The following is a 22,949-nucleotide window of genomic DNA, read 5'->3' on the forward strand; positions in this document are numbered from 1 at the left end:
CCCTATGTCTGCCCAGGGCAGACCCCCACTCCTGTCGCTGAGGCTGTGGTGATGTACGAATGCATGTGATTATCAACTCTTCCCCTCTTCTGTTCGATGATATTCTTCAGGCATTGCTGGATTATGCGTTCTGTCAGTCATTCATTCAGTCATTCATCCATATGGTTTACTTTCGTTTGTGCTTTACTGTTGTGAACAAGAATAAAGAGAAATGCGTCGACAGTCGGTTTAGGATTTAACCCCTCTTGGGAGGACCTGTATCTTGTTGTCCAATCTGACGACAACAATGTTCAATATACCATATCTATGTACGGGCAAAAACATACAACATTAAGCATCACTTTGAAGTTAAACATTCTGATATCCACACTCACATTATCGGCAAAGAGAGGAAGGCATTAATAACGAAACTAGAGGCTGAAATGCAGTCTTCTAACAAAGTAAATATCGTTTCAACTAATTAAGTACTCAAAGGCAATATAATTAACTTAATGATTATAGTAAGTTTATTTTGAACAGTTGTCAACGATGTATGAGAATTATTGTAAAAACGTTTGTTAAACTGTTAAAGGATTTTCTATGTATGTATTTTTTGTATAGTGACAATGTCATTAAAAATTCATTTTTCGCAGCACATTGAACCAAGTTCTGAAAGAGCTATACATGCAAATTATATTGTTGCCGTAAATATCGCCAAAAGTAGCTGGCCTTTTATGAATGAAATGTTTGTTAAGGAGTGCATGTTTTCAACTGCAGAGGTATTGTGTCCTTCCCTGGTGATGTTATTTGAGTCAATTACTCTCTCTCCACAAACAATCTCTCGCTGCATGCAGGAATTTGGTGAACATTTTTATGACACCCTTTTCTGTAAATGTTGAGCAAGCTCCAGTCAAATTCCAAAAAGAACTGATATTCCAGAAGGCCTTATTGTGTTTTATAAGAACTTGGAACTAAAAGAGTTACCACATATCCACACATTGTCATGCAAGTTTATTGCTATTTTTTACTCTACATACCTTTGTGAACACATATTCTCAATCATGAACCTGAATAAAAGTAAAACTATGTCATATCTGATGTTGCATTGGAAGTAATGTGCATTTTATGCTCTATATTCGGTTCAAGTCTGTCGAGCGTGACAAGAAATGAAGTTTGCTTTGAAGAAGTGGGTCTGTCTTGCTCACTCAGTCTTGCTCCTTGCATGATCTGTGCCCTTTAAGTTCGCTGGCCTCTCCTACACTCTTCTTCCAACCCTTTATGAGTTTAGCTGAATTTCAGAACAGATCTTATGAAGTTTTACTTAGATGTAAGGACAGATAATTTTTATTACAAAAATATTATTAAACTTCGATAGAAATATACGTATATATAGGTACATCACATTATGTTTTTAAAATACATGACAGTTGTTACCATACTAATTATCGAAAGAAAATAGCTATAATTACATTCTTCACATAATATTCGAATAAATCATAGTTGCATGGTAACAATAGTTGCATGGTAACAATATTTGTGTGACTATACGGATGATGGCAGTATTACAAGCAGTATGTTCAATTCAAGTTAGTCAAGTATGACAGAGTTCCACATTCATCGATGTTTGCTCTGCAGAAGAAGGCGTGTTTGTTCCATTCTGTTATAAAAATATTCGTTGTCCTCCACTTCCACCCCTTCATGTTTTAGCATAGACCTTGCGATTAGTTTTTTATATAAAAAAAGACAAAGTGTGTAATGTCTTGGTTGCCTCTCTCATGTTCGAACATTGCAGGACACTATTTTAAACCATTTAAGGATTTGGGCACATATTTTGCGATTAGTTTTTTTCATATGACATAAGACGAAGTTTGCAATGTTTTGGTTTCCTCTCTATTGTCTGAGCTTTGCACATACTAATCGGTACTTTGAACATATGCGTTTTCTAAATATATTTTTATTTATTTATACATATTTTTATGTGAATGTTTAGTCATATTAATACTTACTTACTGGCTTTTAAGGAACCCGGAGGTTCATTGCCACCCTCACATAAGCTCGCCATTGGTCCCTATCCTGAGCAAGATTAATCCATTCTCTATCATCATATCCCACCTCCCTCAAATCAATTTTAATATTATCTTCCCATCTACGTCTCGGTCTCCCTAAAGGTCTTTTTCCCTCCGGCCTCCCAACTAACAGTCTATATGCATTTCTGGATTCACCCATATATGTTCTACATGCCCTGCCCATCTCAAACGTCTGGATTTAATGTTTCTAATTATGTCAGGTGAAGAATATAATGCGTGCAGTTCTGTGTTGTGTAACTTTCTCCATTCTCCTGTAACTTCATCCCTCTTAGCCCCAAATATTTTCTTAAGCACCTTATTCTCAAACACCCTTAACCTATGTTCCTCTCTCAAAGTGAGAGTCCAAGTTTCACAACCATAAAGAACAACTGGTAATATAACTGTTTTATAAATTCTAACTTAGTCATATTAATAACAAGAAAAAATACTTATACTCATTACTGTGCGTAACTTAGCAAGATATGTGCCTGACAACCTTATGCAGCTAAAGCATAAAGGCGCAGGGAAAGGAGGAACTAAGAAGAAAAGCACCGAACAAAATATGTTAGGAAAGGGAAAGATTGAACAAATACAAAGGGAGTTTCAATTCTACAAAGACTCAGCAAACATGAACTGAACATAAGGCCTCTTACTGGTTTTTAATGGTCTCGTTATTTTATTTTAGTTTACATGCTTCACTTCCACATACTGTTGGGATGCCTATGGAGTAGAGCGAAGTTTGTAGTATTTTGATATCCCCTCTCATGTTCGAATATTGCACACTAGTTGGAAGCTGTGTTACGCATTCATTCTCCTCAAACAATTTTCCCTGATATAGGATACAGCTAAGTTGGTGAAATCAAAGAAATATCAGGTGTCTTCTTAACTACAAAAAAAAAAAAAAGGGGGGGGGCAATTTTATTTCGTTGTGTTATTTTGTAAAGGCCGACTGTTGTAATTCTTGAATTCTATGTGTCATAAAATGTGCCATCCATACACCTCACTGGCTAACTCCACTCCTTCCATGCATGTCTCCCTCTCAGTGATCAGTATTCCATCTCTTTCAGCTTCAGCACAGCTCCTATGAACCTAGGGGTGCCACGCAACATCACGGTAACTGCCCACTTGAAATGGTCTGCCATATGGTTTATTGTGACAAGAAATACAAAGGCCTTGGAATTTTCAAAACCTCGTGGAAAGGCTACCTCCAACATATAAAGACCTGCATTATAGTCATTAAAACTAACGATTCAATAGCCCTTGCTTCCCGAGATTGTTGTGTGGTATCCAGGAATGTTTAGAACTAAAGACCACGGATGTCGATACCAAAAAAGTCACCAACTCCCAAAGCAATCTTTACGACAGTAAGAAGATTCGTGAAGAAGTAAGAGCCTGGGAATTCACCTCTTGGTGCTCACGTCCTCACAAGGGACTTAGAGTTGAACTCTTTCAAGGATACACACCCACAAGTTTCTGGATAAGGAACCATGCCGGACTGTCGCATACCAAGTGGAAAGAGGCCATAAAAATGACTGCATACATTTCTGCTGTGTGCTCCATGCCAGGCAGATCCCTGGACAACAAACTCTGTTGACGCTGCTACAAAGAGAAGGAAACGCTAGCACATGTCCTGGGATCCTGCAGACATTGGGAGCTTCTGAGAAACACGCAGCTCATCAGATGAGATCCTATATTGCAAAAGAACTGCGAAAAGAAAAAAAGACTTCAAGTATACAAAGAAGTCCACAGTCTGACCAAAACTATCGTCTACGTCAAACATTACTTTCAAAGAGAAAAGCAAACAGACTTATTCTGGACCCATCAGTCTGACTCGAATATCATAGAAGTCAACCAGAAGAGGTGTACCAAGAAAAAAAAAACATATATGAGTCTACATTCTCTATTATACATCCAAATACCACTTTCAGGAGATAGAAGTAATAGAGCTAATGGCTGGTGCATGAGTACCCTACCTCAACAGTTTGTGGATAAATGGAGGCATCTCGATTTACCCATGAAGAACATCCATGAAATAGTGATTATGACTTTACAGGGTTTGATCAGAATTTTGAGGAATCACCTGTATACCTAAGGAAATCTTTAGCTAGACAAAACTTATCAGTAATTGTTTAAAAATCAAACTCTTTTACATACTTAATATTGTTCTCCTTTTCTTTTATTGAAACCATTTTTACCTTGGCAATAATGGCAGCCTGTAAATTCAGATGGTTCTTTTTCAATAAAACTAACTATATAAAAATATATATTAACACAGGAACTGTCTGGGCAGCATCTCTTTTTTGCCTCAATAACATACCTAGACTCTGGAAAAATTTGGCTACTGCGTTCTTCATTTGTGGATCTTGTCTAATTATATTATCTGGATTAATTTTGCTTCAACTACTATTGATAGCTACAAAAAAATCTCTCTCTCTCTCTCTCTCTCTCCCCCTCTCCCTCCCCCTCCCCCTCCCCCTCCGCATAAACATAGACATAAACGCTTATGGTGGTTTTTGGTTCAATTGAAACATTAAGAATTGTACTTTTATTTCACATCATTAATACCATTTTTTCGGAATAATTTATTACAAACACAGCACTAATGCATTTTAAAATTTAAATTTTCAACGTATTCCCGAGAATTAAAAAAAAAAAAAAAAAAAAAAAAAAAAAATCAATAATTTTCTCAATGTGTGTGTAATTTTAAGATGGAAATATGGAAACTGAATTGTAAAGAAATATTTTAGAAAGTGCATGCACTGCCTGTATTCAGATGCATAGCTCCACTCAGCGATAAGGATCTAATGGGAGATATATTATGACCATCATAAAAGAATTCATCAATGCTGTTGAGTAAATACTTCCTTGCAAAAATTACACTAATCTTCATTCCATACATGAAGAATCCACATATCAACAAACATACCACAGAATTCTTCCGTGCCATAAACGATGACTGATTCTGTATTCACACCAGAAAATGAGGTCTGCACTGACACTTGGAAAGATAATGTGACATAATAGACAATTTTTTAAAATAACAACCTAACAAAAAACATCGAATGCCTGCAGGATTTTTACAAGAATGTACTTACATTATGAAGAGAATGTACTGTACTTACATTATGAAGTGTCCATGTTAGGTAAGGGTTGTATTTAAAGGTTTTCTCCTTATGACCCTATGATGTTTTAGGCCTGATTTACTGGTAAATGGCTAACCTTACACTATTACTGTACATATTTTGTAGGATGTTAATGTATGCAATTTAACACTGCACAGCACCAACAAAGTACGCACAAGCAGCAAATAATAATAATATATCCATCATTTCACACAAGAATGTGAAGTGAAACACAGGACTCTAGTTGTAATATCTGAGTGTCTTAAACATGAAACCAATGTAGTTCATCTTTATCAAAGTAATTTAATCACGTTTCTAAAGAAGGATGTACGGACTGTTAATAAAATTATTTAATTTTCTGAAGGAGCAAGTGCACAATATAAGAACAGGATGTTAATGTATGCAATTTAACACTGCATAGCACCAACAAAGTACGCACAAGCAGCAAATAATAATAATATATCCATCATTTCACACAAGAATGTGAAGTGAAACACAGGACTCTAGTTGTAATATCTGAGTGTCTTAAACATGAAACCAATGCAGTTCATCTTTATCAACGTAATTTAATCACGTTTCTAAAGAAGGATGTACGGACTGTTAATAAAATTATTTAATTTTCTGAAGGAGCAAGTGCACAATATAAGAACAGAAAGAATTTTGTGAACATATGCTATGATGAAAAGAATTCTGGAGTATCCACAGAGTGGCACTTTTTTGCAACATCACATGGTAAAGATCCTTGTGACGGCATTGGCAACAGCACTAAAAGGCTTGCTACGAAAGCCAGTCTTCAGTCATTTCAACATCCCATCACAACATGCAAGAAATTGTTCGAATGGGCTGTGAAAAATATTAGGCCTAGTGGCATATTCTTCAAATTCTTCAGCAACAAGGATTATCAAATAGTGTGTGAGCTTCTGAAAAAATGGCAAAACTAAACCACTATACGGAACACTAACAATACATTATTCCATCTCTATTTCAATTAACAAAGCAGTAATAAAACAATACTCTGCTTCACAATTAGAGAACTGATTCTGTACATTTTATTTTCTTGTCAATAACATTAGTTTAATGCAAGAGACGTGTGCTAATGTCCTATTCTGTGATTGACGTTCATCTATATTCTGCTCCACTACTACAACACGAGCTCAGTGCAGTGGCTGCATAATGTCTTGTTCGGTATAATTTAATTTTATATGAACTTCGGTTCCATCCTTAAATTTTGCATACATACTGAAAATTAAATGGAGAATACCACTTTATTTTTTTTCATATCGTTTTCGAGTAGCAAAATTCCTTAAATTTAAAATTTTTAAATATAATTACAGTTTACAAACTGCTACACTCTAGCCTGTATGTTCCAGGACCACATGTGTCAGAAGCATGTTTAATTAGGTTTAAAATGAGTCTAGAACGGTGCTCCTACAAGAAATGGAATATGAAATATTAAAGTTAATATGAAATAATGGGCAGACTTTTATGAAAATTTATATATTTTGTAACTATTGAATTAAAGGACTTTGGGGGGCAATAAAAGCTCTGTGTCTGTGTCTGTGTCTGTGTCTGTGTGTGTATGTGTGTGCGCATGCGCATTTACTCTTAGAATGCCATGAAAGTTTAATAAGAATTGGTGACATGAAGGTCATTTTTCTCTTTAAACTGTCTAAATTGACGTGGAATGACTCATGTGTTGACTGAACTACTTCAGTGTGTTGCCTTCAGTGGATTAACATGTGTCCCAAGTATCAACCATGCTAGCGTTCTTCAATCTTCTGTAAGTTCCAATATTAAATTATTTATTTGTGTTTGTTTCTCATAATATTTCTTTTCTGTCATGTTTCTTTTCAGATATTTATTTCTCTTTATTCATGTAGATGTTCTTCGAGGATGTGGTCCATGAATTATAAGGCTTGACAAACACAGAGTGGCAGTGAGGAAACTATACACTAAAGTTTTGTCTTGTTCGCATTAAAAAGTGTCTTTTTGCGACTATTTGTAAGTCTGATCATGTCTATTCGGAAAATAAATTTACATGAGTTTTCATAAGTGTGTGATGTGCATTCGAAAAAAAAAAAGATAAATTTGCTCTTTTAAGGTTAATTTGTGAGGAAACTATACACTACACTTTTGCCATGGCATACGCAGCTGTTTTGCTTTCAAACAATTTATGTTGGTTACGAAAATTCATGCATTCACATTCGAACATTCGCGCTATCCCTTCCAATAGCATCGTCATTTCATATTTCTACCACCATACCGATTCCCAACTATGTCACCCTTGTATCCAATCCATGCCTTGCTTATTATTGATATTTATGCTAAAACGGATTAAGTACATATTCCGTGGATAACTATAGCTGTCCCAACAATGGATACCCCAATACTTCCTCTGATCCTATAACAAGCAACCCACAAAAATAATGCTCTATATTTAGGGTTATGAGCAGAAATGTCGTAAAATGTACCACTGTGAGACACCCATATAAAAAGCCATCAGTATTACCACACCATGAATGGTGGATTGCAACAGTTTCAGAATGGCAGAAGGGTTATGCACAGCAATACTAGATCTCTCACAACACTGAGTTCTGATAATCAGCCAACGAAGCAAACGTCATTGACAAGACCAGCAATCGAATAGAGGTCTTATTTTATTTCTCAATCTCTGAAAATGAAGCTAAAAGGATTGGTTGTTATTAGTCACAAAAAAGGCGAGATGAATAAATGAAGAGTTAACAATACTATTTACATGTTATAAAGTAAAGGAAAATGACAAGAATGACAAGACGAGAAAAAAGAATGTAAGAGGGGAAAAAGAAAGAAGAGGAGAACAACGACAGTAAGGAGGAGGAGGAGGAGGAGGAGGAGGATGAGGAGGAGGAGGAGGAGAAGAAGAAGAAGAAGAAGAAGAAGAAGAAGAAGAAGAAGAAGAAGAAGAAGAAGAAGAAGAAGAAGAAGAAGATGTGTTAACAGTCTCAACATTAAACTCTATAAAAAAAATTGGTCTTACTTCTTTCACTACAGAGTTCAAGCAAATAAAAGCAGATGGTTACTAGTTGAATGATAAGGTATCTAGCATGAAATAACATGTAAAACCAATTCTAAATAATACTATGTAACTTATTCTCTTGTTCAATCCACAAAGTTACTGTTGGTCTTATGGAGAAAGGTCACGAGTATCACAGCATTTTAAGTTGAAGATAGGGTATTGTTTGTTTCTGACTGCTGCTATTCTTTTGAAGTACATTCGTTTTTAAATGTTCATTTCTATGTATCACCAGAGATAGTTGAAAGTCTGTAACAAGGACCATGTGAGGAAGGAGCATTCTCAGTTAACATGTTTGGTATTTTCTTACAAAAGCTTGGTTGGCAATGATGAGTCGTGTACCAACTCAACAGTAACTTCCAAGAGTGAATTTGAGAATTAGAGGTGGAAATGAAAAACGAAATGAAGTGTTTAAAACTGATGTTAATGTAACATTTTTTGGTATTTATACAGTATCACCAAGATATTTGGAAACTACATGTAGTATTTTGAAACTTCATGTTCAGAAATCTAAAGAAAACTGAATCCTAAGAAAATTTAACCCAGTCATATAATAGAATACACATGAAATTAAAAATTCTTTATGATAGCCCTAAGCACTTCAACCAATATGAACCCATTATGCCTACCACTTACAATCCACATACATGCTGTGAAAAACACATTTGTCATTTTAAAAAAATGCATCTTCGATGTTATATGAGCTTTAATTGGTTATTTTACACAGTACAAATACCCAAGAACTTTACCTATAACTAAGAAAGTTGATATGAAAATTATACTCACTATTGCAGTATGTAGCCGATACAAATCTAGTGCCCTTTTTTTCTGGCACAGCTTGAGAGACTGTTTTCAGAGTGGCCAAGTCGATGATCCTGACAAAACCATCTCTACACACCAACACTGCCATACCTTGGGGACACCCCTTCACAGGATTCGGCTGATTATTAGATGCATCACCATTATCTTCTCTCTCCAACAAAGGTAGCAATGTCACTTCCAAGGGACATTCCCCACATGTACCGAAATCCCTCACTTTCACTGGTGTTTCGTCTAATTTCACCACCTCTCCCTCAAAATTCAGAGCATACACTAGCAATACACTACCCTTGCACAAAGGAACATTTGTCCTCTTACAGTTACTGGATTCTAGCATCTGTAAACCTTCTTCAAATGCATCACCATCATGAAAGAAACCAAAATTTTGCGTAGATGCAAAATGTTCAACTTGCTTGCTTTCTGTGGACTTAGATGAAAGTCCCACAACATCCTCCATGTCGACATCCATATCGCTGTCATTATCACTACACTCAAACATCATGTTTCCTTGAAAATTAGAACTGACTGGCACTGATGTCACATTTCCATAACCTGGAACTGAACTAGAATTATCACAGTCTATAGAACCTAACACTACAAGCAAGTGACCACCATCTTTCGTCGGGTGGATTCCTATAATGGACAGATTTCTTTTCTCTTTGTACACGTCAGGTAAAGCAATGCACTGTACCATAAAAGGATCACGTCGCTTCGTGAGCTGACAACTACTCATGCTGTCCAAACTGGTCTTGTTACTACTACAGCTGTCTTTCTTTGACACACGACTCACTTTTATCACCATTGGTGGACTTCCATCTGAGGTGGAGGGAAAGTTTGACATATTGAGGCCTCCATTTATGGCAGAAAAAGTCACATTTACAGATGAAGTATCATAAGTCCCACCCCCACTTGCAGGAGCTGCAATTGCAGTTGGAGGTGGGTAGATGCTACCAGAAGACGATGCTGCAGGAAATTCCAAACCATCTACCAAACATTCTGGAGGAGGGGCCATCACTATATCTGTGTCCACATCTTCAATAACTGGTACATCGTAAAGAAACTTCGAAAGAAAGATTTCCTGGTACATGTTGTTATTCTCTTGCCTTGTTCCAGAGGAAGAAGCACTCGTTCCCGTCCCCAACACGACTTTTTTCGCACTGTTCCCTGCCTGCCCAGGATTCCCCTTTCCCCCACCTTCGTCTTTAGTATCTGCACATTCATCCTTCACGTGGTTATGGTAATGGAAATCATAAACTACAAGGAATAACGACTTCTTACGCTCTGCTGTCATGTGTTGATTTGTTGACATAAGATCACTGTTAGCACCAGAATCTACTTCACGAACTTTCATGATATCCAAAGCTGCAGATTCCCTATTACTAGCCTCATTCACATCGTTCATGGCACGCACCATGGGAGAGCTAATAATGTCACTATTGCCTCCCCACACAAGGTCTAAATTAGTTCTTCTACTAGACACGGCTAAAGGACTAATGCTAATACCTCCAACCAAAGAAGGTCGCACTGACACAACGCTGCCGCTTTGAGTGGGTTTCGTGACTTTCTTTCTTATATGTCTCTGACTTTTCTGTTGATGGGGACCACCAACTATACATAATGCTGTTAGTTCCATGTCTTGGCAACCCAATGGAGGACCCAGCAGGTTTTCTGAAACACGAGATAAATTAAATGCAATTTGCAGAGAAGTAACATACCGATACTTATTAATAAATTGGCACAACTTTTGTGTTAAATGTCTCTCTCACATAAAAAACTGCAATGAGAACAATATATTTTATTACATACAAAAATTCTTATAAGCCTACATTACTTTTCAACATAGTCACCCTTTGGGAGCTCAACCAAGATTTGATACCATCCATGAACTCATTGGTATTCAAGCAGTGTGATCCCTACCAGCTTTTCATGTGAGTGAAGAGGTGACAATCGCTCAGGACAAGATCTAGATTGTATGGAAAAAGATCGAACATTTCGCAACCAAACTGATTCACAGCTCAATGTCATGGCTAAATAAGCACAATGTCTGACGTCAGTATTTTTCAATTTTTGTTCTGGATGTCTCTGTGCAATTTTCTTAGCATTTTGCAGTATCTTTCTACAATTTTTGTGGTACTTGGTTCGATGAAGTCGACCTGGTTGGCGAGTTGGTATAGCGCTGGCCTTCTACGCCCAAGGTTGCGGGTTTGATCCCGGGCCAGGTCAATGGCATTTAAGTGTGCTTAAATGCGACAGGTTCACGTCAGTAGATTTACTGGCATGTAAAAGAACTCCTGCGGGACAAAATTCCAGCACATCCGGCGACGCTGATATAACCTCTGCAGTTGCGAGCGTCATTAATTAAAAAACATAACATTAACATTGGTTCGATGAATTCAGTTAGAAGCACTTTTTTCCTATTCCAGACAAAGGTTACCATCATCTTTCTGGCAGAAAATGTTTCTTTAAACTCTTTGATGTGTGACGTTATGTGCATGCATTTATTTTTTGTAACAAAATCCATCACCCATAATGATATGGTCGAAAAATTCATTCTCAACTTTGTTGTAGGCCTAACATTACAAGAAAGTCAAGTTGATCCAATCTCTGTATTTTGTTCACGTCAGTAATAATTTTTGGTAATCGTGGTGCACAGAACTTGAGGTGGCCATATCAAAGTTGGGATCTACACTGCTCGTCACATGGTCGCCATTTAAAATTGCCTAAAGGTTACAAACTTTTCGTATTTTTTATGCAATTATTATTGCTGTATTAGAATAATTATGAACTGATGAATATACATTACCATATTCAGTACTCAAACATTGCTTGTATTTCAAAACTTTACTTTTAAGTATCTTTATGAAAATTACTAAATTTCAACATGGAAGAAAATGTTTGTACAGTACAGTATGTCTTTACAAAACCCATAAACGTATTTTCCAATTAGCAGGCAAAATCACTTAACTGGCACTGGCTTTGTCTCACAGTTGCCGGATACCAGGAATTCTACTGTATATAAGATATTGTCCAAATGCTGGCCTACACTCCTCAAACAGTGACTGTGCATCCTACTTCCTCAAAAAAAAACATGGCTCTATTATTATTCCAAATTGCGCAACAGGACACCAAACAGTAACATGCTCGCTGTGAAGAGATTGCTAATGCATTTCTAATGGGTTTTCTGGAGACTCATACTGTTTTACTTGTTGAAGCAACCCAACAAATGAAAATGAGCTTAGTCATTACTGAGCACAACAGCATTATCTGGAAATTTTCCAATATGGTTTCGCAAGCATCTTGGTGGTTGAATCAGTCACACTGCCGAAGTTTCCAAACCATCATAACTTTGTAGGGATGGAACTTGAAGTCTAGGTGTGTAAGATTCATCTGACACTCCGATCAGATATTGCCAATACTGGAGTATGTTTAATAGGAGAACCTGCCCACTGCTGCGATATATACCGGACGACTTCTGTTTGAAAGTTGAACCTTTCGTCTGACATTTCTCACCCATATCAGTTGGGTTTTCTTATCACGAATTCTTTCATGTCGTCGGCCTGGGTAGTGCAGTTTGGTCTTCTGTGCTCGAGGTTCCGAGTTCGATCCTGGCCCAAGTTGATGGCATTTAAGTGTGCTTAAATGTGACAGGCTCATGTCAGTAGATTTACTGGGATTTAAAAGAATTCTTGAGGGACAAAATTCCACCACACCGGCTATACTGATATAACCTCGGCAGTTGTAAGTATCATTAAATAAACCATAATGTAATAATTTGTTTCGTGTCTAACTACTCTAAAATGGGTACGAAATCACCACAGTATTGTAATCACAGTCACCATTTTTTTAAAAAAGCTCAACAACAAAATGCACAATGATCACCTGTTCATGCTATGATGATAACTGAAATGGGATGGCTTGTGCTGTTCAAAGATATCTAACACTCAAACGCAACTAACAAGAAACCTGTATGGTGGCCAATTCAAAACAGGGAGATCATTCTGCCGGACCCGTACTACTTCAGTTACAATAAGTATTAGTATTAGTAACAGCATCTGTATTCAATTCAGACATATAAGCAATGCATAAACTTTGTTCAGTCAGCAGACTTTACATCTCTATAAAAATTGTAAATAGTGAAAGCATTACTCTTGTTACAATTAGTTTTGTATCAGACAGAATTTAAAGAGTATGTTAACAATAAATGCGTGTAGTAATGCAACATGAATATGTGAATGAAAGGGAGAGACTACTTACAAGCGTTAAGTTATGATTTTGTAAGATTTTATTTTAGTAGGTTATTTTACGACGCTTTATCAACATCTCAGGTTATTTAGCATCTGAATGAGATGATGGTGATAATGCAGGTGAAATGAGTCCGGGGTCCAGCACCGAAAGTTACCCAGCATTTGCTCATATTAGGTTGAGGGAAAACCCAGGAAAAAACCTCAACCAGGTAACTTACCCTTACTGGAATTTTCAAGATGATATTATCATACAATCTCATTGAAAAATCTCTGAACTTATCTTCTACACTTTTTTTATTTTTTTTATTTTTCATGTATTACTTAATCTTGAAGAATATAGCTCCCTTAAAGTCGGTTAAGTATGCAAATAGATTTTTCTGAAATTTGAGTAACACACTGAAGAGCAGCATGAATAGCTAGCAATTCAGTGTCAAGACTGGAGAAGGATGAACATGGTATGAAGTAGCTTTCTTGATATTTTGGAATATAATACAGTGTTCCAGATGTTCCACCATCAGGTTTTTGAGGTAACATAGATAGGAAATAATATTTCAATGGATACCTAGTCATTGTGGCATATTTGGAAACGAGAAAATCGATAATATTGCAAAACAGGCAACATATTTGCAACCAAGACCTCTTCAAGTGATATCTCTATCCAATGCCTTTTGCTTCAGTTAAGATCTCACTTCATAAACTTATGGATCAACAATTGGCTCTCTTCTGACAAAGAAAAAATTTTACAGTCCGTTCGAAAGAAACCAAATGACCTGAAAATGTACAAAAACTTGCCCAGACATATTCAAACATTTTTAACAAGAGCCAGAACAGGTCACATTGTCACACAATTGTATCTACACTGATTTCACCTTTCTGATATTCCTACTTGTCTGTGGTGTAATAATCATGATGAAGATCTGGAACACATTATTCTATACTGTCCATCCATAAACCACAGAAGAAGTAAATTAAAATCATCAGTACCAGTTGCAGAAGACACAGCTCTGCAGTATATATTGACTACACCCCAACTCTGGCTACTAGCAACAGGCATCTATAATGAACACTGATCAAAATACCCCTCATTTCTCGTGAAAAACAACTGAATAGACTACAGTGGACTATAGTGGACTTTATGTTGTCAGCAAACAGCTGGATACATTAAGAAGACTGATTGATTAATCTTGAAGAAAGTCAATATTATTAATAATAATAATAATAATAATAATAATAATAATAACTAATCATTCGCAGTCTCACTAATAAAAACTCTATATACAGATGTTTAACTGTCTTATACTTATACAATGAGTAGCTCGTTTATAAGTTGTGTGTAAATTCCTTACTAATAATCACTACGTACGTCGTGTATAACAGTATAACTGTTACACAGCTACGTCATAGTTTCATTACTTCATTACGAAAGGTAATAGAATGTCTGAGGTTCTCTATTGCATCCGGTAGAGCAATCTAGTGTGTCGTGTTAAGTATCGATAGTACAACTGGCTCTGATCGATTACCACACTATAGGGAAGACCAGGTAACTTGATACCCTAAGGGTGAAACCTAACCATTTTTCCCCCATTACTACAAATGCTAGTGGATTATGGTGATTTTCTAGTTTGAAGGTTGAATTTTCTTTTGCCAACTTCGTTTCGAATTTCGATACTGACAAATACTATAAATGGTAGTGATTTTGTAACCGGTATGTTGGCAGCTGAGGCAAATATCGACAATATTTGCCGGTACTGGAGTTCCATGAAATTAAAATTGTACTAGATTTCTCAGCCGGTTACTGGAAGATAGTGAAATTCGAACTTATTAATAATTAATTAATATTAGTATTAATATTAATACATTATAGTTATGTTATGTGTTGCGTTGTGGTTATAATTCAAGAATAGTCAGATAAGTACGAATGAATATAATATACTTGGGCGTGATAATGCACGTGGGTAATGGATAGAAATATTATTTCAAATTTTAATGAATTTCTTTCGTGTTTAGATTTTTATTACTATGTCAAAAAAATGAAATAGTGTTGCAGTGACTCCTCCAAGGAAGAAAATGTGTGGCATTCAGAGTACGCTTCAGAAATCTGTAGTTCAGGTGTATAATGAGTTGAAGAAAGAAGGTAATGAAGAAGGAATTATGCTAACGGAGACAGCAATTACAACCAGAATAGGACAATTATTAGGAGTAAGTATTCTTAAGCATACATTTCAAAGTGGTATTCAGTTTTAGGAGTTTGCACTAATAATTTCATGATTGTGGTCAAACAAAACAAATTTTTAGGTTAGGCCTAATGTTTAATCAAGTCAGTGATTTTCATATTGCCAAACTAAATACATTTAAGATACTGTAATACTGCAGTAGGTGATAGCTTAAATACATTTACAAATTAGACGAACAAGTAATCAAACAGCACGAAAGTAAATTTCCAGTTTTCTCTTTTGGTATTAAATTAACCGTTCAGATCACAATTTACATGCCACATCGGCCGAAGAAAATACAAGTCATATTGTAATTATTAACTTGATATTGCAGCAAATATTACATGAATGTTGGCCTGTTATGGTGCTTAAAAATAATTCAGTTTTATATAATAACTATATAACATACTCTATAAAGCATAGGAACGTTGACTCTGGCTGAATAATTTATTCATGACTGGTCTAAGTAATATTAAATATGGTGTTTCTTCAGAAAAGCTACCCCACCCAAAGTACTTGTTAAGATATAACACTCGAGAGGATGAGGACGCACTACTGGGAAACTAACCATTTCTCTTCGTCCTGGACCTCTCGCATGTTATATTGGTAATTAGTAACAAGTTTGAGGGAGGGACTACAACAATGCATTAGAATATACAGGTAAGTGTCAAAGGATTTTTGTGCTGAAAGTATTTGTGGCTGTGCACTAAAACCACGTGTTCATCACTATGTAAATATCACAGAAATCAATGAAACAAAATAAAATTATGCCTTCTTTGGTGTAGCTTTTCTGGAGAATTACTTAAATATTAGCCTACTTAAACCTATCGTAGACCCAACCTAACATGTTGATCATTTTCTATTCATATAGCTGTAAATGTTGGTATTATGCATGAATTTTATGATATAACAATTTTTAGAAGTATTATGTTATTGTTTGTTATTACAGCTTGGCTTAACTACAGCCACGAAAGTGATCAATTCACACAAGGGGACCCCACTCGTGACACTAGGAAAACATAGACTACGTAAACATCCAGTGACTGATGCTGATGATTTTACGGAAGATGCAATTGCGAGATTTATTTATGACAAGTTACATAAAGGTAGGGAAGTTACAGGAATTATTGTGTTGATTTATGCAATGTAATTCTGATATTAGTCATAGGCCTATGTATAAAAATATGGCATAATTTTCATTTACTGTTACAGGGGAAGTACTAACAGCAGCAAAAGTTCTGGAACATATGAATGATGATTATGAAACATATTTATTTAGAGTATCCTTATCATCGGTGAAAAAAATTTTGAAAGAGATGAAATTTCTATGGAGCAAAGGGGATCCTTATACACATGTATGAGAAAGTGATGTTATTCGTTTTTAAGAGAATATATAAGAAATGTGGAGCGTGAGAACCCTAAACCCGTAGTATTCTTGGATGAGACTTGGATTTTTATGAATGGTAAATTTCAATGTATTGTGAGACATTGAGTGATTGAATTTTTTACTAACAAATAGATTAACACTTATGTGGAATATGAAATTGCAATTAATATAGGCTACTAGTAATGAATTCAGGTGGGAACAACATGTTTTGCAATTAATAGTTTCATATTATAACTAGAGGTTAGTTATAAAATTCTTGAACGGTTTTCCTGTCTTTAAAATTTTTGTGTCTCTTAGAGTGTCAATGTGAATTGCTTTTCTCTCTCTGTTTTTTTAAGTATGATCACCCACTTATTCATGAAATAAACCAGGTGAAGTTTCCAGTGACATGAATGGTGTTATTCATAGACCAACAAACGAGGGTGGAAGATTAGATGCCGGAACGAAAGGTGGATTTATACTCGGTAAGTTATATTGATTTATATTTTACGTAAATTTGGCAAGAGTAATTTTTTAAATCAGGGTACAAAAATATAAAAATTGGTGACTAAATAAAAACGTGGGAAAGCCTTTCACCAAAGAGGATCTCATGTCATGTCATGTTATGTTATGTTATGTTTTATTTTCTTTATTTAAATGCTGTGAATTCATGTGACGTAATTATATGCCCAGGTATAATTTTTATTGCAGGTGCTGATTTAATTTTTTCATGCAATTGAAAGAAAAGTCAGGACTACCATAGTGCTATGAATAGCCCTGTAGTTGAGAAGTGGGTGCAAACACAGTTGTTGACCTGAGAACATTAGGGCAATGCGTTATTGTCATGGATAGTGCTGCATATCATAGCAGACTTGTGAAAAATCAGCCAACAACAAAATGGAGGAAAGAACAGCTACTGGTGATTGCAACTGAATATAATAGATTTGTTGTACTAAATGATAAGAGTTGTACTAAATGATAAGAGTTGATGGTGTGAAATCACCTTTTGATATTACATTGCAATATTAATTTCCATACTTTACAGTCATTATTATTATTATTATTATTATTATTATTATTATTATTATTATTATTATTATTATCTTTACTACTACTACTACTACTACTACTTATAGATGCTACTTTTTTCTTTCAGGTGAAATTGAATCTACATAAGAATCCTAAAACAACAGAGCCTTGCCAATTACTGTTCTGAAGCGGCCTTGTCTTATGTGTTGTGTCTATATACAATTAATTCTTTCAGTTTTTTTTCCCCTTTAATGTAATGAAGTTGTTGGTTGATTGATACCAAGTGTTCAGCAGTTGATGTCATTTGTTATCTTGCACTCCAATATTTAACCAGATGATTGAAAGCTGTGTAAAGTTAAACAGTCAAGACAATGATCCATATCTTCATTGAGATTTCAGAAATGGCATGGGGAGATTCTGAAATATCAGTTCTTTGTAAATATTTGAGACAATCATGGCCTGTGATAATATGAGTACTGCCACTGTAGATTTTCATAGAAGTTCAGTTATTAAATTAGGTGTATTATTTTTACTATGTATTGTACTATATTTTTGTTTCGCTTAATTGATGAATTATATATGCTGTAAATTGAATAGTAGATTGTAGGTCTATAGCTTAACTGATGAATTGTATGTGCTGTAAATTAAATAGTAGGCTGTATACCACAAGTGATGAATTGTTTATGCTTGTAATGTGAAGTAATTTGCATGATATTTATTATCAGTTTCTGTATATTTCAACTGATTGAATTGTTTATACTTTTAAATTGAATTAACTTGCTTGCTATGTATTATATTTTATAGCTTAACTGATGAATAATTGTTTAGGTTTGTCAATTTAATAATCTGAGTGCCATGTACTTCATATTTTTAGTGGAGCCACCAATGTAGCTTAGTCAGTAGACTCGTTGGCCTGCAAATTCAGAGCTGCACTCGAGGGTAGTTTGGATCCCCCATTTGGTCTGATTAGTTGGTTTCTTCTGAGGATTTTCCTCCATCGTGGAGCAGACGCCGGATGGCCTATTGCAATTTTTTCATTTGCTTTAGAATCATTCCGATTTTTGTTACCACATTGTCATGTTCTGATCTTGTTATTCTTTTAACAGTGTGGTAAGATGCAGGTATAGATAACCTTACAGTAATTTTGCTACCTTTCAGCTACCTCATTACCTCCCACTCCATAAAGTTCATGGATCCACGGAAGTACCAGTCGTCGATGTAATTCGACCATTTTGCTTAAAATATTAAAACACTGTAAAATATTGAGATTTCATGCTGTTACGTCCATTACTGCAGCAAGAACATCTGATTTTGAATCTGATAGTATGACAGCCTTCTCAGATTTATGAAGTCGATACTGGAGATTTTGTAAGCTTAAAAGTGTATCTAAATTTTCACTATCAAAATTAGTCAGTGTTTGAAGTTAGTTAGTTAGTTAGTTAGTGGCGTTTAAAAAGGGCGCGTCAGCTACTATGGCTATTTGCGCCCTTATCTAAAATCTTTCACTAAACACAAACACAATACAATAACCGGAATGTTTAAAAAGCTAAAAAGCGTTGTCACGGTTAAAATGGGGCAAACAAGTGTTTGAATATAATTCCCTGTAAAAGGGAATATACTGGTATTGTACTACAACACCACTACATCTATGGCTTGGTAAACAGGATCCATCTATAAAAAATACTGTATGTAGTCACTCACTGACCAGATCATTTATCGTTTCTAATGATTTTTAAAATGTCTGGAGAAGTATCACATTTCTTAACATCATCTGTTAAAGTTAACTTATATACTATTCATTTTGAAATAACTTGGGATTGTGTTTTATTAGTAAAGTTTCCCTTAATTGAGCAAGTTTGAGTTCTCCAAGTAGAGTCAAAAAGTCTGTTGGGATTTTGGCTCAGTTTATTAATATTTGTGGACTGTGATTTTTTGTTCTAGACAACCATATTATCTGCAAATGATGAGATTATCATAAGATCTATTTCTTTAGTTAGACCATCGACATTAATATTGGAAAATGTATTCCTGAAAACAACAATGTGGGAAGCCCAGATGAATCTGTCTCTATTTACATATTTGTGACAATGAATCAAATAATCAAGTCACTGACCCAGTGTAACACTTTATCATGGACACCCTAAGTTTGCAATTTCTTAAGTGATTTATATCTACAGAGCCATATGATCCTTGAAAATAAATTAAAATTGTTAAGTTGTTTTGTTTTCTGTTTAAAATATCTTTAATATCTTGACTAAAATTTAAAATCTGTCCATTTGTTGAATGCAATTCTCTAAAGTCAACCCAATAAAATGAAAGTTAGTTACTAGATTCCAGGAACCAATTCAATCTATGAAATCATCTCTTCCATAATTTTGGCTATCATACTAGTAAGTGGTATCTGTCGATAACTCGAAAAGATATTAGTTGAATAATTGCTTTTCAAAATTGATGTTATGATAGATTTTCTCCAGACAGATATTGTATTTTAGATGAGATTACAAGATAAAAGTAGTGAGTTTGCTTGTTTGCCAACATGTTTAAGAAAATCAGCATGAGTATTGTCTGGACTTGGAGATGTTTTGGGTCTTATGTTATTAAATTAATAGTAATATTCAGTTCTTGATTAAATATTGTTATATAAAGTAGATAGTAGATTTAATATTTCTTTCAGTTTTTCCTTAATAGTCTGACGTACACAGATAAAACTAACAACCACACCACCAACTAATCTAATAGAAATTAAAATATAATTAAATGTAGTAAAAGTAATTAAAATTATAAATACACGTAATAAACCATAACCCCCTAATTTCAACAATATACTATTTTATTCCCTTTTACAGCTTGTAGATAATTATTAATTATAGTTATTACTTATTAGCATAATATTTATTGAACTTATTGGCTATTTCACTTCGTTTGAAAGATGTTATTGTGTACAAAAAGCATTTTTTGATGATCGTTTCATGCTGTATGTTGTGTATAAATCTATGATTTCTGGCCATCTGTTCTGTGTAATCCATCTTTTGTATAGAATTAATAAAATATTCTTTTGGTAGTAATTATTTTATTAATTGAGTATTTAATTTTCACCAGCTCACATTTCTTGAATCATTTGCTTTTTCTTATTTAAATTTAGGACACAAGAGCCAAAAAGAGACTTCACAGTTATGTATCATACATTTTTTCAATGACAGACGTGGAGTTGCAGAAATAATAAGTGTAAGTGTAGCATTATTAAGCAATTTACAAACAAATGAAATCTTTAAAAAGGTATCTAGAAGTGAAATTACTTATGGCTTTTAAGGACCAAAATTATTTTTGTAAGTTGATTTATTATTATTTCAGTTTTAGCATAGTTGTATTATCCATTTCCTTACTAATTTCAAAAGATAATCAGAAGTTCATTCGAATTCCAACCAAAAGTCAATTGGTTATTAATTTATCTACCTTTAGGAAGTACAGTATATGTACGCTGGAATCTTTGAAGTGAAGTGACAATAATTTAATTGGTCTTGGAACAGATTTGATTCTTGAATATTATATACTATACTTTGTTGTATATTTACGTCTAGTAACCTATTAATGCTAATACTAATAATAATGTAAAGGAATAAAAGAATAGAACATAGCAATACATTTCTCATTATTATTGAAACTATTTAGAATAACCTTCCAACATTAAGGTAAAGTACGGTGAGTAAAGAAGTCATTCAGTACATAGGATCGTGATTTTACTACATGTGGTGATATCTGGTAACAGTTGGCAACACTGACAAGGCGGAAATATTTGCTGTTTGGGAACTGAACTTACGTGATCCTCACTATATATTTTGGCCAAAGAGTACAAGCTACAGCAATATTATTCTAATTATTCTGTGCTCTTTGGTTTGTTCTTCTGTGGTTACAAGGCAACCATCATCAAAAAATGACAGTCGTTACGAACAGCTGTTAGAGAGGCGGCCATTTTTTCTCTATATACTACGCTTAAACAAGGGTTTTCGTGTATATAACTACTGCAAAGCATTTCCCATTGTATAGTTACAGACTGTTTATACGTTCATAGCTTATGCAAGGTTTATCAGTAACGTTTTCTGTCCCAATTTTGCATAAGTCTCGTATAAAAACTATACACGGTTTATTAGTAAGACCGTTACTGGATAAATTTATATTTTGAGTCCAACTAGTGCTGCACATGATTAGGTTGTCTCTGGAGCAGTTGTTTGCACACTTTCAATCGGAGACCTCAGACTGATGCTGCGACAGTTGTGCTGTTGTGCAGACATACACTTTCCGCTGAGCATTCCTTTGTTTGGATCATGTAGTGGTTCGAATCCGAATATTTTTTTTTAATAACTGTTCAATTTTTTGTTTATTCTCTCTTTTTTTTACTCTTTCTTTTTCTTTCTTTCTTCTTTTTTTTCAATATTTTAGCTGACAGACTTTTTTCCTACATTTGAAATTCATAGCATTTGTAGGAGAGCATGCTAGTTTTGTTATAGATCAAATTAATGTCATTAAATTCAATTATTGCAGCAATATTTTTTTTAATTAGCTCACAGACTTTTTTTCTACATTTGAAATTTATAGCATTTGTGGGAGAGCATGCTAGTTTTATGTTATAGATCAAATGAATGTCATTAAATTTAATTATTGCAGCAAAAGTAAAGTTTTTGAGTAGCTAATGTAAACAATTGTAGTTCTCCTAGAAACATTCATTCATTCATTCATTCATTCACGAATAGTTACTGTCCAATTCATTTAGTTTAATGTAAAATATATTAAATAGAATTTCAGAATGGAACTGAAGAAATGTGTGGTATGAATATGTAAGGTAGAGGCAGGCAAACAGCCTCTTAGTTCTGATCGTTCTCATAGGCGATACTAGCAGGCCAATAACGCCAGTTCAGAGAATCATATTATCGAGAATGCCATTCCCAAAAATGAGGAATACTGAGACTCAGCCTGTTATCGTTAAGAAATACGTACACCGACTGCTTGCTTAATTACCGCCCATCACTGCAATTCGCGATTCTTACTGAAATATTAATGTTCA

General features: G+C 34.8%; 1 protein-coding gene and 1 long non-coding RNA gene across 6 annotated transcripts in view; one reads left to right on the plus strand and one right to left on the minus strand.

The window, feature by feature from the left end:
• Nucleotides 1-22,949, minus strand: part of Bruce (BIR repeat containing ubiquitin-conjugating enzyme) — a 571,194-nt gene that overhangs the window by 490,380 nt on the left and 57,865 nt on the right. For all 5 annotated transcript variants that reach the window (XM_069833681.1, XM_069833684.1, XM_069833683.1 and 2 more), the window contains exon 8: nt 9,006-10,706. In XM_069833681.1, coding sequence (XP_069689782.1) covers nt 9,006-10,706 — 1,701 coding nt within the window. The remainder of the gene's footprint in view (nt 1-9,005; nt 10,707-22,949) is intronic.
• Nucleotides 14,829-20,979, plus strand: LOC138705078 (uncharacterized). The gene is made up of 5 exons (XR_011333579.1): nt 14,829-15,481; nt 16,445-16,601; nt 16,708-16,958; nt 17,221-17,780; nt 18,018-20,979. It is a non-coding gene; the product is annotated as an uncharacterized lncRNA (long non-coding RNA).

This window comes from Periplaneta americana, chromosome 8, assembly GCF_040183065.1.
Source record: "Periplaneta americana isolate PAMFEO1 chromosome 8, P.americana_PAMFEO1_priV1, whole genome shotgun sequence".
Classification (NCBI taxonomy): Eukaryota; Metazoa; Arthropoda; class Insecta; order Blattodea; family Blattidae; genus Periplaneta; species Periplaneta americana.